Source organism: Amblyomma americanum, chromosome 4 (assembly GCF_052857255.1).
Source record: "Amblyomma americanum isolate KBUSLIRL-KWMA chromosome 4, ASM5285725v1, whole genome shotgun sequence".
In the NCBI taxonomy this organism is placed as follows: Eukaryota; Metazoa; Arthropoda; class Arachnida; order Ixodida; family Ixodidae; genus Amblyomma; species Amblyomma americanum.
In genome coordinates this window covers 19,825,846-19,841,174 of record NC_135500.1, presented here as the reverse complement: position 1 = coordinate 19,841,174, position 15,329 = coordinate 19,825,846, and the positions used below count along the sequence as shown (strand labels likewise).

The 15,329-nt window shown below is 45.4% G+C and overlaps 1 protein-coding gene across 3 annotated transcripts in view; it reads right to left on the bottom strand.

The window, feature by feature from the left end:
- Positions 1 to 15,329, bottom strand: part of LOC144127818 (putative D-lactate dehydrogenase, mitochondrial) — a 278,355-nt gene that overhangs the window by 103,726 nt on the left and 159,300 nt on the right. The window contains exons 1-2 of one of the 3 annotated variants that reach the window (XM_077660757.1): positions 11,711 to 11,866; positions 8,924 to 9,141 (exon numbers count right to left, since the gene is read on the bottom strand). In XM_077660757.1, the coding sequence (XP_077516883.1) occupies positions 8,924 to 9,133 (210 nt within the window). In that variant the 5' untranslated portion in view covers positions 9,134 to 9,141; positions 11,711 to 11,866. The other 2 variants (XM_077660759.1, XM_077660758.1) reach the window with 2 other exon arrangements.

Genomic DNA, 15,329 nt, shown 5'->3' with positions numbered 1-15,329 from the left:
TAATGATATCTTTCTGAAACAAAGAAGATGAAATGGGCATGAACAGGGCAGAAAGCTGATGGTCCTGCCAATTAGAGTTGATTCCAGGAGAGCGTAGAAGGGTGCGGTGGAGGGTCAGCTAGGCGGATAAGGTTATGAATTTCGATAGGATAAGATTGCAGCAGGGCATGGAGGGTTTTGGGAGAGGCCTTACGCGGACATAGCCTGATGATGATTGTCTGTCAAGTCAATTTCGCTTCCAGGGTTAAAATGCCAGCGTCAAAATCCGTAAATAGTGGCAAAATGAGGGCGTACACCTTTTTGTGTAGACGCAAAGTGATTAAATAAAAAAGCGAAGATAGTAGAAACGCAACCGCCTGCAAAAGAGAAGGAACTCCGATGACCGCTATCTATCCCAATTATGAGACCTGGACACTGCAGCGTCAATTGTCTCTCTGTGAGACCCCGTTTTTAAACGTTCACCATCAGTAAGTGACGGAAAAGTTTCGGTCTGTTTCCATGCGCCAGATGCTCCTCACTTGTTCCTTAAGAAACTGAATGATCTTTTGGCCCTGCGTAAAAGAAATGCAGCTCCATACGCTTTACTCGAAACAACCGGTGAACGTAAATTGATAAAATGGTGCTTTCTTCGATATCGTGTTTGTATTCGCAAATTGTGAGCGAATGCACCGCCGGAAGTGCTGTGTTCGGTCTTTTTGTTACCCGAACGCTGTTTGATGGCGTTACCAACATCGAACCTGGTCTTTCTGATCCCTGTTTGGGATCTTTTTCCTGAACACGTAAATATATCACAAATCCCCCTCTCCCTCTAAAGAAACAAGGTTACGATTAAATGTTTTGTCATGAAAATTACGCGGCCATTATTGATTACTTGGCCGTTGAACTTCATGATAGAACTGATGAATCCACTGCTTATGGAAGCGTCTCGGAAACGCTACTTGGTATTGCACTGCACATTTCGCACTAGCACGAAGGGTAAAACAAAGTCGATAAAATTCACGAATTAGGAGGGAAATGACACGCACCAACCGTAAATTGAAACATGTGAGACAAAGTGCTAAAGTTAACCCGAAAAATCTATCATTTAAAACGCGACTTAACTGAGAAAACTGATTTCAAGAAAGTGCTACTTCAGTACAACACTTCCTTTGTTTTTAAGAGTTATCCATCAAAATTCTGGTGTTAATTCGCTCAAGGCAAAAGACGATTTTAAGAAACTTGGTAGATATGGTGGGTCATCAAAGGAAAGTGAGTAATTGCACAGGTTTTGAATGAGTACTTCAAAATTGTTTTCTCAACTCTGTGTGAGCATAACATTAACTTAACTTTAACTTAACTTTAGCCTAACTTTAGCCTAACTTTAACCTAACTTTAACCTAACTTTAACCTAACTTTAACGCAACTCTAACTTAACTTTAACTTTAACGTAACGTTCCCGTGCCATTGGAGCCCTTGAAAAACTATCGCAGACGAAAACACAGTGCCTATCTCTGCCAGAAAAGAAATCCATCAAACAGTTTCAGGCGAACAGCGAAATCGCAATCTCACCCGTCGACAAAGGCAACGCAACCGTCGTCTTGAACCGTTCCGAGTACATCGCGAAGATGTCCGCACTTCTTGAGGATGCAGACACCTACATGAAGCTCAACCGCGATCCAACGAAGAAAATTGAATCGGAACTGCAGAAGCTGTTGAGTGAAGTTTTCAAGTACGTACCTCCTGAGAAGAAACACTTGTTCAACAAGCTTCTTTGCCACAACGGCTCAGCTCCCGCGATCTACGGAGTTCCAAAAGCGCATAAGCCAGGTGTGCCACTGCGACCAATCGTGGACTACAGGCGTTCACCGCTGTACAAACTGTCCCGTCATGTGCGCGAAGTCCTTCGCCCGCTAGTGGGAAAAACGACGACCTACGTTAAGGACTCTCGCCACTTTGTGGAAAAACTAAAGCTGTCATGGATTGAAGACGAGGACGTCATGGTTTCATTTTACGTGAAATCTATGTTCATGTGCGTCCCTGTGGACTTCGAAGTACAGTGCTGCGAGGAAACGCTTTCCGTAGACAGCTCATTGCCTTCAAGGACTCCGTTCGACGTGGACCACCTATGCCGTCTCTTGCGATTTTGTCTCGGCAACACACGTATTTTGTTTTCAATGGAACTTTCTACAGGCAGCGCTTCGGCACAGCAATGGGAGCCTCTATCTCCGTTGTCTGCGCCAACCTCGCATTAGAAGCCATTGAGAGAACAGCCATTTCCACTTTCCAACCGGCACCAAAGGTGTTCCTACGCAATGTGGACGACTGTTTCAGCATTATGTATCACGATGTACAGCCTTTCCTACTTCATCTAAATTGAATCGGAACTGCAGAAGCTGTTGACTGAAGTTTTCAAGTACGTACCTCCTGAGAAGAAACACTTGTTCAACAATTTACCGTGGAAAAAGAAGCCAATGGAAAAATCTCTTTTCTTGATGTCTTCGTGCAGCGAAAAACAACCGTGCTTGAAACCTCAGTATATCGAAAATCGACGCACACCGGGAAGTACAACTTTCAGTCCGCACATGATTTTTCTCAAGCGGTCAGTCGCCAAATCGCTTTTTAATCGCACTTTCACCTTATGCTCGAGTAAAGAAAAACGCCGCTGCGAAAAATCCACAAAGTGAAGCAATACTTGAAAAACAATGGATATGCTCAGCAGCTAATGAAAAGCCAAGAGCACTCCGCTCACGCCTCCCGTCCTGGCCAAGAGCAGAAAAACGCAGAAGCCAAGCGAGCGAGCCTTCCTTATGCTTCCGGGGTAAGCGAAGGACTTTCACGCATTTTCAAAGGCTATGACGTGCATATTTCACATGTGCCCACCAGCAAGTTAAAAAAACAGCTGGTCCGGGTAAAAGATCATGTAGATCTCTCAAGGTACCCGGGAGTGGTATACAAGATACCGTGTCAAGCCTGTAACGCCGCTTACATTGGCGAAACCGGTAACTTCAGACGCAGGCTTAGAGAGCATCAGAATGACATCACGAATGGCCACCCCACATCTAATGCTTTGGCGGAACACAGCGTATCAACTGGACACACCATCGATTGGGACGAAGCATCAGTCATTGCCACAGAGAAAAACTTATCATTGCGCCTTCTTTTAGAATATTTTCATATACATAACACGAAGCATGCTCTTAACAGGACACGTGTAAATCTTCCAGAGATCTACAATCAGACATTACGCAATTTTAACCGTGCTTAAGCCACCGTCCTTCCATGCGGCGCTATATGTGATCAAGAGACCCCTACGGGCCCCAAAACGACGTGTTTCCTTTTTCGTCGAAACTTTTGGCGACTGTGTCTTTATTTCTACAATTCTAACTTAGCTTTAACTTAACTTTAACTCAACTTAACTTGATTTTAACCTATTTTTAATTGATTTTAACTTATTTTTAACTTAATTTTAACCTACTTTAACTTAATTTTAACTTAATATGAACTTAATATTAACCTAATATTAAACTAACACAAACTTAATTTTAACTTAATTTTAACTTAATTTTAACTTAATTTTAACTTAATTTTAACTTAATTTTAACTTAACGTTGCTATGCGACGCAGGTCAAATTGCGACGCAGGTCAAATTGTACCGTCTTTAGCAAATAATTTCAAGCTTTTCTGGATACGAACCACGTACGAGCCGATTTGAACACAGCTCATGTCGCACCCCTGCACAGAAAGGGAGGTAAATTCCCAGTGTCTAATAACGGACGTATATCAATTGCATGCACTTGCCGCAAGCTATTATTCATTCGGGCTGGCTATTCTTGGCGCTAACTGAAAAAAAATAATTTATCATCAAATCACAACGGGTTCAGGAACAGGACACCACTATTACGCCATTAGTGACAACTGTACATTAGTTTACAATGACACTTGATGAATCTGGTGAAGTATACGTGCTATTGTTAGGCTTCCTCGAAGCATTCGATAAAGTAAGCACAGAGCTCCAGAAGTTAGAATGTATTGGTCTCCCTAGTTATCTCATCAAGTGGGTAATTTAATACCTGAAGAACAATGAACATTTCGTAGAAATTAATGGCAATTTTGATGAAGTCCGCGTTGAAAACTCCCGAGTTGCAGTTGGGCAGCGTATTGAGATCTGTGCTCTATTTATTATATATTAATAACGTAACCAACAACCCCCCACTCTTTCTATTCGACTGTTTGCAGATTAGTTATGTTTATAACAGTTTATTTCTGTATAGTTCGCACAGCTCCCGTATTTCCGAGCTGTATAATTATAAATGCCTTGGTGTCATCACTGTTACCAATATTTTGTCATGAATTAACAAGGTGATGGTTCGGGCTAGTGGGTACGCGTTGTGCTCCATAGCGCAGCAACAAAACAGGGGACAAACACAAGTGCTAAACTTCCACTACGGCTTTATTTGGTGCACACAGAATTTATACATGAAGTAAATAACGATACCAGTCAGATTAGACAAAATACTTTGTGAACAAAGCTTAAAAATCACATGCAATACATTTCACCGGTTGGCGCTTGTGTTTTTCCCCTGTTTTGTTGCTGCGCTATGGATCACAACGCATTTGTCATGAAGTACCGATATCAGAAATACTTGTTCATCTGCATTCGCAAAACTGTTTTCTCACACGTAATTTCAAAGACTCTGTATCCAATCTTAAACTTCTGGCTTACACAACATATATCAGGTCTGAACTCGACGCTTTGATTGTTTGGGACGCTCAAACCGAGCGAGATACTTCTTGTTTTGAACAGATGCAGAGAAAAGCAGTGAGCTTCATCTATGGTAAATAAAAAGCTCAAGCAGCTCTCACTTCATGCGTTGCGGTCATTTCACCCGTTTCTGTGACTGGCGCCAGACATTCCGATTAACCTTATGAATGCCAGCCACACTACGCCCCAAGAAACCCATCGGAAGAAGACTCGTTAACCAGTTATATATAAAATTTAAAACGACCAACTGCACCACAGCCATCCGCTGTTTGTGAACCTTCTCAACAGTAGACGAACACGGCAGCACAAATCATTCAGTATACAGTGAACCTTTGCAAACAACTCTTTTTATGCACAATTTTTACCCTGGGAAAATTTGATTCGAGTTCCCTTCTAGAAAGAACTGTTGAATCCTCAAACTTCGGTCAGACACTGCAATGTTATCTATTTGGTCGTCTGTGGGACGGATTGATTTCTTTTGTTTGCTCTTTTTTTAAATGATGTATTGGTCAGGTTCATGTATGGTAGATATTTTTCCCCTTCTCCGGCTTTTCGTCTACAGAATTCATGCCATTACACTGCATATGTTAGTTTTGAGGGTTCTTTTGTCATTTTAGTTCCCCTACTTGTCCGCTATATTTATATATGAGACTGCTGCTGGGCAAGAGCTTTGGTTTATGGTTTATAGGGGTTTAGCGTCCCAAAGCGATTCAGGCTATGAGGGACGCCGTAGTGAAGGGCTGTGGATTATTTCGACCACTTGGGGTTCTTTAACGTGCTCTGACATCGCACAGTACACGGGCTTCTAGAATTTCGCCTCCATTGAAATTCGACCGCCGCGACCGGGTTAGAACCCGCATCTTTCGGGTCAGTAGCCAAGCGCAATAACCACTGAGCCAGCGCGACGCCGGAAGCAAGAATTATACTATGCAATATTGCGTAATAATTAAAAATAAACCCTTGTTTTTTTACGTCTCTCAGCAATCGTGCTCTGTCTCTGGGGGACCAGCAATACACTTCTGTGCACTGGTAAGATCACAGAAGGACCAACTGACAACCAGAAAGTACGTTTTTCGTGTCTTTTTTTCAATAAATCATTTACGCACCCATTAGGACATTGCATTGCAGTGGAAGCATCATCAAAGGTTTACTTCGTGCCGTCACAAATTAACAACACCAGTAATTAAAAAAACAAACGAAATGTATAAGCTTTTTTTAGCAACACGGAATAAAAAATATAGCAAGTGCGGTATACACAAATAGCACATAGTACCGTGGTGCGCACGCGGCAGGGTGATGAGAAACATGCAAACAGCATTTTAGGTATCTGGGGCATGACAAGTTGAAAAAGTAAAAATAAGAAAGAACGAGCGAGTAATAAAATTTAGGAGGCAAGATTCATTTAGGTCAGTAATCCAGCCACGCCACTCAGTAGCCTGACAAAAGCTTCTCCAAACTTTTCGTTCTTCGCGATGCAAATAATGTCTTTATTAAGGCCGTATCATTAACTTATCGCCACAATAAATTAAAAGCAATAAATTTCTTTGTGCAAATTTAGGTTCCAAATTAAAGTCACGCTCGAGGCAACGAAAGGTATGAGTGACAGGTTTTATTTTCTGGACAGTGTTGCCAGAAGGTTTATAGTAATGTTTTTGAAATAAAAACATCAGAGGATGAACTTTGCTTCTAGTTTCCAGCAGTTCAAGGTTACAGTTGCGCTTAATCGCTGAAATGCCGAAATACGATGAATAGTTATGCAGCTTTGTTTTTCATTGATTCTAGTTTGGATAATAAGTATGATTTATAGGGGGTTCCACACTAACGATGCATATTGGAGTCTCGGGCGTATAACACAGTTTTGTTCTTGTTATGATGCAATAATGGTCGCACGAAACCCAGTTTTGAAAGTATTAGATGTCCGCCGCGGTGGCTCAGTGGTTAGGGCGCTCGACTACTGATCCGGAGTTCCCGGGATCGAACCCGACCGCGGCGGCTGCGTTTTTATGGAGGAAAAACGCTAAGGCGCCCGTGTGCTGTGCGATGTCAGTGCACTTAAAGATCCCCAGGTGGTCGAAATTATTCCGGAGACCTCCACTACGGCACCCCTTTCTTCCTTTCTTCTTTCACTCCCTCCCTTATCCCTTCCCTTACGGCGCGGTTCAGGCGTCCAACGATATATGAGACAGATACTGCGCCATTTCCTTTCCCCAAAAAACCAATTATTATTATTATTAAACTATTAGATAATACGAAATCAGTGTGCGCGTTCCAAGGCACCTTTTAGCTGTGAGCTACACGCCTAGGTACCTATGACTGTGCGAGCCTCAGTAGCCACATTACTGAATATACAGGCGTAGTACAAACCATGGAAGAAAAGACGACACGAAGAAGGGGACACACACGACCACAAGTGTGCTTCATGTGCGAGCAAACCTTTGATATCATTGTCTCGCCACGAGTTGACATATCTTAACTCGATCGAAGGGCCTGGTGCTTTTGCTGTTGGCGTTGTTGCTTCCTTGTTTCCGTGCATCTGTCAGATTGCGTATTTGTACGCTCGCGCATTAAATAGAGTCGGCGCTCGTGTGTGTCTGCGTCTACTTCGCCTCGTCTTTTTGGGCTGCTTTGCCCAAGATGTCGCCAACTCACCCAGCAATACACTTTGATGCATAAACACTCGTGGTTACGCGTCGTGAAACGCCAACTTTTAATATTGTATTGTTTGTAGCCATCTGCCCGTGATACTCTGTAGGTCATTTTCTGGTTGTTAAGAGTTACTGAAGTTTGTTACAGAGCTCAGTTCAGTTCAGTTTACTACCTTAAAGTTCCCTGTAGGGGGCATTACATAATAAATTACGTGGTCCTCAGCACACAATCTTAGCGAAGAGGTGATACTAGTGCAGACATTGTTAATGTAGATAAATAATGTAAGCCCTAAGACGGAAACTTGTGTAACTGCGGATTCTATGCATGTGAAAGGTATAATGAGCATTCTCAGTTCTAATGGCCCTTTCTCTTTTCCTAGGCATTCCTCGAGCGTGTCATCAGTGACGTCAATGTTTTTTTGCTTCATTTGAAGTATTAGTATTATGTGTGCAAGAGCATCAAAGGCTCTCTCCGAGTCGATAACTATGGCGCCAGTCTGTTCTAAAGTGCGTACACTTTATTTGTCATCTGTCACAACTTCAAATAGTTCTGTTTCACATGACGAACAGCGCTGAAAACCATGCTGATTAGCAAAAACTATGTTTTCGTTAGAGAAAAAGTTCACGATTTGCGAAGATGTATGATATGCTCAGGTAACTTTCACAGTATACATGCTAGCGATACGAGCCTAGAATAAGTTTTATTATTCCTGTTAGCCGCTTTCCACACAGGCAACGCTTATGCATGCTTGCAGTCATATGGAACCGGTTATTAATAAAGAGATTGTCGGAAGATGCAAGCAAGAAATCGTGTTAACACTTTCCCCACCGCTCTTTTCATAACGTGCAAATTGAACGTCGGCGCGAAATGCTTAATTCTGAGCAATCCGGGTCACGCCCGGACAAGTAACGGCACCCAGTATATTACGGAAGGACTCTACTTCAGTTTAGAAATTGTTTCTTGTCAGCCATACGCGGGAGTACTTCTAAACTTTGATCGCGGCAAGCGCGGCGTCTAAGGTAGGACCTCGCACCGACCTTGTTGAGCAACTGCCGCGTTCTAGCGATTTCACAGCAACGACAATTGACTTGGAAAGTACCGGAAATGTTGTGTGGTAGATACACTCTTCTTCAAGACATCTCGGGGTTAACCCTAGCACTGCAACGCTTAGTAGCCCAAAGCGCATCGCGCGAGCAATTTTTTTTTTTGCTAACCAAAAAGATTAGCATTAAAAGTTCTGTACCTCTAAATCAGCCTTCCTGTCATAGTAAGGCATAAAACGTATATTCTAATCTTCTCCTTCCTGACTGACTGACTAATGTTTATTGCTTCGTAAACGATAGCTATCCTGTTTATTCTACCTTTACGACATTAAAAATGACTAATAGCCACACTGGTGTGCTGCAATAAATAATTTTTTTTTGAAATTCATAGGTTAAAAATGTTCACGCACACCGTGTTAAAACACAGGCAGAGTCAATATGCGCTTTTAGTGGTGGTGTCAGCGTCGCCACGTGGGACATCTGGGGCGCTCACCTGTCCAGTGTCCTGGGCGAAGACGACGACGTCGGGAGCCGCGGGAGGGTGGGGCCCTTCGTCCCGGCTGTGCTGTTCGCGGATGGCGTCGGTGGTGCTGACGCCCTTGGGGCCGAAGATGGACTCGAGCTCCCGCATCACGTCCTGGGACAACCACCGCCGGCTGCCCTGCCCGCACAGCGAACGCCACGGCACCCGCGACACCAGCATGGCGGCGGCTGTCGAACACACGCCCCTTAATTCACGCGACCAGCAGGAACCTTTTTAAGCTGTTCTCGACGTCAGTATTCATATAAGTTTGGTTTACTACGAATTCTTTGCAGTGCGCTTGTTGACGTCGTCCTTTATATTTTATGTTGTCTTTGGTTCTGTTCTTTTCCACTCTAGCCCAATAACTGTCGTGAGGTTAGCAATACTGGCGAGGAATAAGGCACGTAGGTTAAACCAGGTCGAATTTCGCCTCACAACGGAAGTGATAAAGCCATATGCTTGCGGCTGTCAACAGATGTTACAAAGCTTCGTGGCCTTACCCCTATGCTGAAGAAGCATCGGCCCGATGGTTTACGCCACATGAAAGCTAGCCAAAAAAATAACACTGACAATGGAAGCAAGGCACCTATTAACGCGCAAAAATCTTTATGCGGACGGCCGGAAGAGCTTCTAGGCGGTTGCTGAGCCGCTGGGATGCTGTCCCTTCGTCGGATATCAGTTCCTAACAGGCACGGGCCGACATCCAAGATGCATGTATCTTTGATACCATCTTTCGATACATTCTGTGTATCCGCACATTAAGTATAGCTTGCCAAAAATGAAAGTATTGGAGTAACGACTTCGAAAATAAATTTCTAGCGTAGCGTGCATTTTAACGATACTCGATGCTCAAACAAAGAAACTCTGCCCCAGGTATTGAGGCTGCTATTAGACTTTGGGCCGATGGCGCTCGCGCAAGTGACAGCGAACCGAAAAAAAGGAAAATTAGAAAAAGGCAATGCTCATGCCGTTGCCTAGGTCAGTCCACTTTTTTCGTACGCACTCTTCCACATTCCAAGGGGGCCAGAGCTTGTGAAGCTGTTCTTCACTTTTTTTTAGTCCTGGCTCCTCCTTTCCTACAGAAAGAAAATAAACCTGACCCGACCTGACACGCGGGTCAATGGGGTCATCATAACCTGCAGCGTAAAATTCATCAGCTGACTCATTACTTTCGTTTGGAGGAGCAACGTTAGAACAAGCCATAGTTCTCAAGAGGCGCTAGTGAACCTTGAGTTTCTTAAATATACTTTGAAGGTCCTCGAGTGTACGTGGCTATGGGCAAAAAGAACGAAGCACGGAATGGAAGCCTCCTCGACAAATTAGTGTGTGCAGAAAAAATAAAAAAAATTGTCAAGCCCGAAAGCCTCCTCGACAAGAGGAAGTCCGGGTCCATCAAAACCTGGATGAGGACGTGTCTCACTCGACCACCTCGTCCAGGCGGTAGTGCACGGCGCTCCCGCGTTTATGGGCGCCGTTGGACGGCGAACAAGCTGCTGCAAGTTTCCTTTCGAGCGCTCACGAGATGCGTTAAGCGACGCCTTAAAGCCAACAAACTTGGAGCGCAGCCAACTGTCAGTGGGCATGCGGCGATGAAGCGAGTGAGACACATGCAAATGCGCCGATTGCTCCAAAAGTAAATGGCTGCACGCGATCGTACGCCGGGAAAACCGCGTGCCTGCGTCTCTAGGAAAGGGCCACTCAGCACGCGTCGCACACGTGCCGCTGCGGACACCACGACCTTGGAGCAGGAGTCGTTTGAGGGCAAATGATCAAACTCAGCAGCTCGAAGTGCCAGTCGTAATCGCCCTCATGCCGTGCATTCAGAGCGTGATAAAGGGATCCTCGCAACCCGGTCCTTGTCGGTGGCCCTTCCGGGTGGAGCGCGATAGCGTGCATACGCTTGCCGCCGATAAGGCCCATTTCACATGCTTCCCGACGCTGCGTGTATCGTCGGCCGGCGACAGGAGTGAGCGCCAGTCCAGTCGCAGACGACTTGAGACGCGTTTACTTCCGGTTTGAATTCAATTCAAGAGTCGGTATGCTCGATCTCAGACTGGCCAACGCCGAGACGGCATGCGAGGTGAAGTCACGTGCGAGGAGTTGCCAGGCCGGAAGCGAAACTTGATTTTAAGTAAAGCATACGAAATATTGCCTTGCATCTAAAGGTGCACTGATTGTAACAACATCACCGCATTTCGTGTTGCGCTACTGTCGCGCTTAATCATGGGTTGCCTATGCTGCATCAAGCAAGCCTGTGTGTCTTGTACTGTCGCTCCAACCAAACTCGCTGGGTACAAAATCGCACTGCGACATCACTGACTGCGCTGAATATTTTCACTCTAGTCGCAGCATGGGAAACGGGCCCAAGACGGGGAAAATCGCTCTCACGGAATAGGCCACGAAGCATTCGATGGAGGCTGCAGCCGAACAGCGCGACGGGTGCGAGCCTTCTGAACGTCGCCAGGCAAAGGAATATCCTCACGAAGTAGTCCAGCTACAGGCGCTTAAGAACACGCCATAAATTTTCAAGTTAGAAATTACTGGCGCCTGCGCTTTGTTTTTCATGGATGAAATATCAGGACGAACTAATAAAAGAGAACAGCGACTGTCATTTCCCTACCTCAACTGGCGAAATATATCTCCGTCAGAGGCTCAATACGAGGGGGGAGCCGCGAAATACACCCAGGAATCAAGAGCCATTTTTACGACTCAACCGCATCCCTGCGAGGCTGTCGTCCTGGACGCGAACGCACTCACCGCTCTCTCCGACGGCGACGAAGAACAAGACAAAACGTGGCAGGCAGCTCTCCCGTGCAATTTGAGCGGCGACTGACGCTGAGGAATCCCGGGCACGTCCCAACGCTCGGTGACGTAACTAACGTGCGCGCCGTCTGCTGTGAGCGCCGGCTGTTCGTGTCGCGATATCGCCAGACCTTTTTTTTTGTTTGTTTCTTGCCGGCGGCTGAAAATCGGAGCGCCTGCGGCGGTTGGCACTTCTGTGGTCGTTGGGCTGCGCTCAGGTGGATGACCCACTGCTGCCGCGTAGTGTGCTACTCATCGCCGGAGGCCGCGCCTACATCGCTTCCATTTCGGACGTCATTCACAGCTCATGTGGATTGCGCTCTCATGGGCGCAATGCCCGTCGTCGCGAGCTTATTGAATACGAGTCCAAGCAGACTGGTTCTGTATTACAATGCATGAGCCAAATCGTTGCGATATTAGACGTTAACAATTAGATTTGGCCATCCAGACAACCGGTCACATTAGCAGTTTGCAACCACTCTTATAGTTCGGGGCGCGCCCATCTACGCAAACCACAACCTCGGCAACATTTTCAGAATGTCTACATTTGATAGACCCATCTACAAGGCCATCCGGTTAAGGGTCCAGCAGTTTGAATAGATTGTACGGAAGTGTCGAAATATAATTGAATGTTGTTCACTTAGCCAAGAAAACTTCAAGGTGTTGACGCAACTGCGAAATTTAATTTACTGGAAATTTACGCGACACAGAAAAGCTCCGGCCTTGAGCACGCCTAACCAGACGACTGCGGATTGATTTCGACTATCTAAGGTTCTCTAATGCTGTCACGTTTTAGGAATGCGTACAGTATATGCGAGTCGGTATTAACTGGCAGTGCACTCACAGAACTGCCGATGAGAATAATACAAGCACAAATGCTCATGCGCTGGTCTTCTGTTCTACACAAGCCCACTAGCATCCAAAGACGTCTTTTTTTGTTTCTTGTTCCACGCCACCGCTGAGGCGTGGCGCCAAAGCCGCGCTTCTGATCTGCTCCACAGTAGGGAGAGGGGAGGGAAGCAACATCGCTATGCTTAGTGAAAAACAGCGCACAAGCAAACACAGACAGAAAGAAGGGGACAAGCGCTGAACTAACAACTGAGGTTTTATTGAGAAGCATGGCGAAATATATACAGCACAGCATACAGCATACAAAAAGCATATAAACAGCACATAAAAGGCGGATAAGAAGCTAGCTTCCAAACTCATCGCTTAACGTCGCATATCCAAGAATTCCATCTCTTTTGTTGAAAGAAGGATAGACGGGGTGCTGACACATGAGTCTTCCGCTTTTGCTATCGCCCTAGCCTCGATAATTTCCCTTGTTATTGTGCACTTGTTTCGTGCCAGGATTTTGCAGCCGTGAAGGTCGGGTATGCAGGCAGGTTTATGATTGCAACGGTGACAGTGCTTGGCCAGAAAACCTGATGAAGCAATGGATCTTACATTGTTGTTATGCTCCAGTAATCTTTCGTTAAGACACCGACCGGTCTGGCCGATGTATCTGCTTCCACACGGTAACTTAATTTCATAAACGACACCCTGATCACATGCAACAAACGGATTCTGGTGGTTGATTTTGCATCCAGGACGAGGCTTTTTTATTGGATTTGTCGCTTTACACAGTTTTATTAGTTTTTCTGGGGCAGAAAACACAACCTTAACATCGGCCTTCTTGGCTATTTTCTTAAGGTTGTGCGAGATCTTATGCATATAAGGGATGACCACAACTTTTTGTTTATCATCTCTTTGTCCCTTTTGTTGATTGCATCCCGTCTGCCCTTCCGCTTTTTTCTCTTTTAGAGCACCTTCCGCCACTGACACTAGCAATTCACTGGGGTAGCCAGCCGCACCTAGACGGGCAGTTTGTTTCATTAGGCTTTCCTCAACTGTGTGAAAACACGACCTGTTTAATGCATTACGAAAGCAAAGCTTAGCAATACCCCTTTTCACCAATTTCGAGTGTGCCGAATCGTACGGAAGTATCGGCTTTTTCCCCCTAGGATCATAAATCCAACAGGCATGGTTGTTCGTAAACCGGAGGCTTAAGTCCATGAAACGGATGCTTTCATCCAGAGGCAGTTCACTGGTCAAAGTTAGGGGGTTTAAACACTCCTCGAATATTCTTAGAATGCTCTCGAATGTTTCGTCAAGAGGTCGGTCTGTCCTTTCTATTATAATCAGAAAGTCGTCAACATATCGTGCCACGTTTAAAACTTGGCAGCCGTCCAGACGTGTTAACAACACATTGTCACACTCAGCCAGAAATAAATCGCTCAACAAGGGCGCTATGCATGAGCCTATACACACACCTTGCTTTTGTAGATACGTGTTTTTTCCCCAGTCTAAATATGTAGATGTCAGATAAAGATGCAATAGTTCCAAAAAGCCCCCTAGATCTATACCCGACTCATTCTGGAATGCAACAGCTCCTGCCTTATCAATACACGTTTCTACACACGACATTAATCTATCATGCGGGAGTGAATAAAACAAATCCTTGATGTCAATAGAAAAGGCCGTCACTGATTTTCCTTCTACAGAATTGAGATAGTTAGCAACTTCATTGGAATTTCTGATTAGGGACGGGTCATCAAAGGTAAGCTTTCTCAGCTGGTCCTGCAAGAAAATTCCAATGCTCTTTTGCCACGTCCCACGCTCCGACACTATGACCCTGAAAGGGCACTCTGGCTTGTGCGTTTTGGCGGCAAACCACATTTGTAATGACAAATTCTCACTCTTGTCTAGGTGGGTTACAAGTCCTGTTAGATTGAGCCTGTTACACAGTTTTTTTGCCTTTGATTTCGTTCTCTTTAGTGAAACGTTTTTGCTGTCAAACGCAGCATTCACAGCCTGTGATGCTTTACGGGAGAAGGTCTCCACAGAAAACACTGCAAACCCACCTTCTTTATCGGCAGGCAGAACACACAGTGCCTCTTTTTGAAGGAAGGATAGCGTCTTTCGAAATGGCACCCTGGAGTTTGATTGCTTGTGTTGGCCGAGCACATCTACGCCACTCCAAATACACCCATCGATGTTGCGGTGCGTTGCCCGTCGTGAAATCCGTCTCACTAAGGCCAGCTGTTCGGAGGCGGTCAGTTTTGGTTCCATGGCGAATTTCGGCCCTCTTTCCAGCACTCGACGAACTCCTTCCGGAAGGCGGATGCCGTCCTCTGTGTGGACCTGGTTTCGTGTTGTGGTGTTCCTTGGAGCCAATGAGTCCCGAAGCCCGCGAAGGACTGGTTGCCACAAGAATTCAGTAGTACAGTCCCGGCATTTCTTCCACTGTGACCACAATATCTTCCTCGTAGACGGCAACCCATGAGTGCTTAATTTCGCGTATAGGCAATCCTTGTACATACGTGCTTGTCGTTGCCATTCAGAACGAAGAAGCTTGCAGATTCTGGCAGCGTGCCCTCTGGAAGGATTTAGGCACCCGAAAAGTGCTCGTATGTCTGGTGGCAAAAACCTTCTTTCTGATGCAGAAAGACAGAATTCTTGCTCTGCATGCTGCGTCGGCGGTGAGTGAAATAAGGAAGCTTGGGTCCAACTTGCTACACATAAAAGAGCCCGA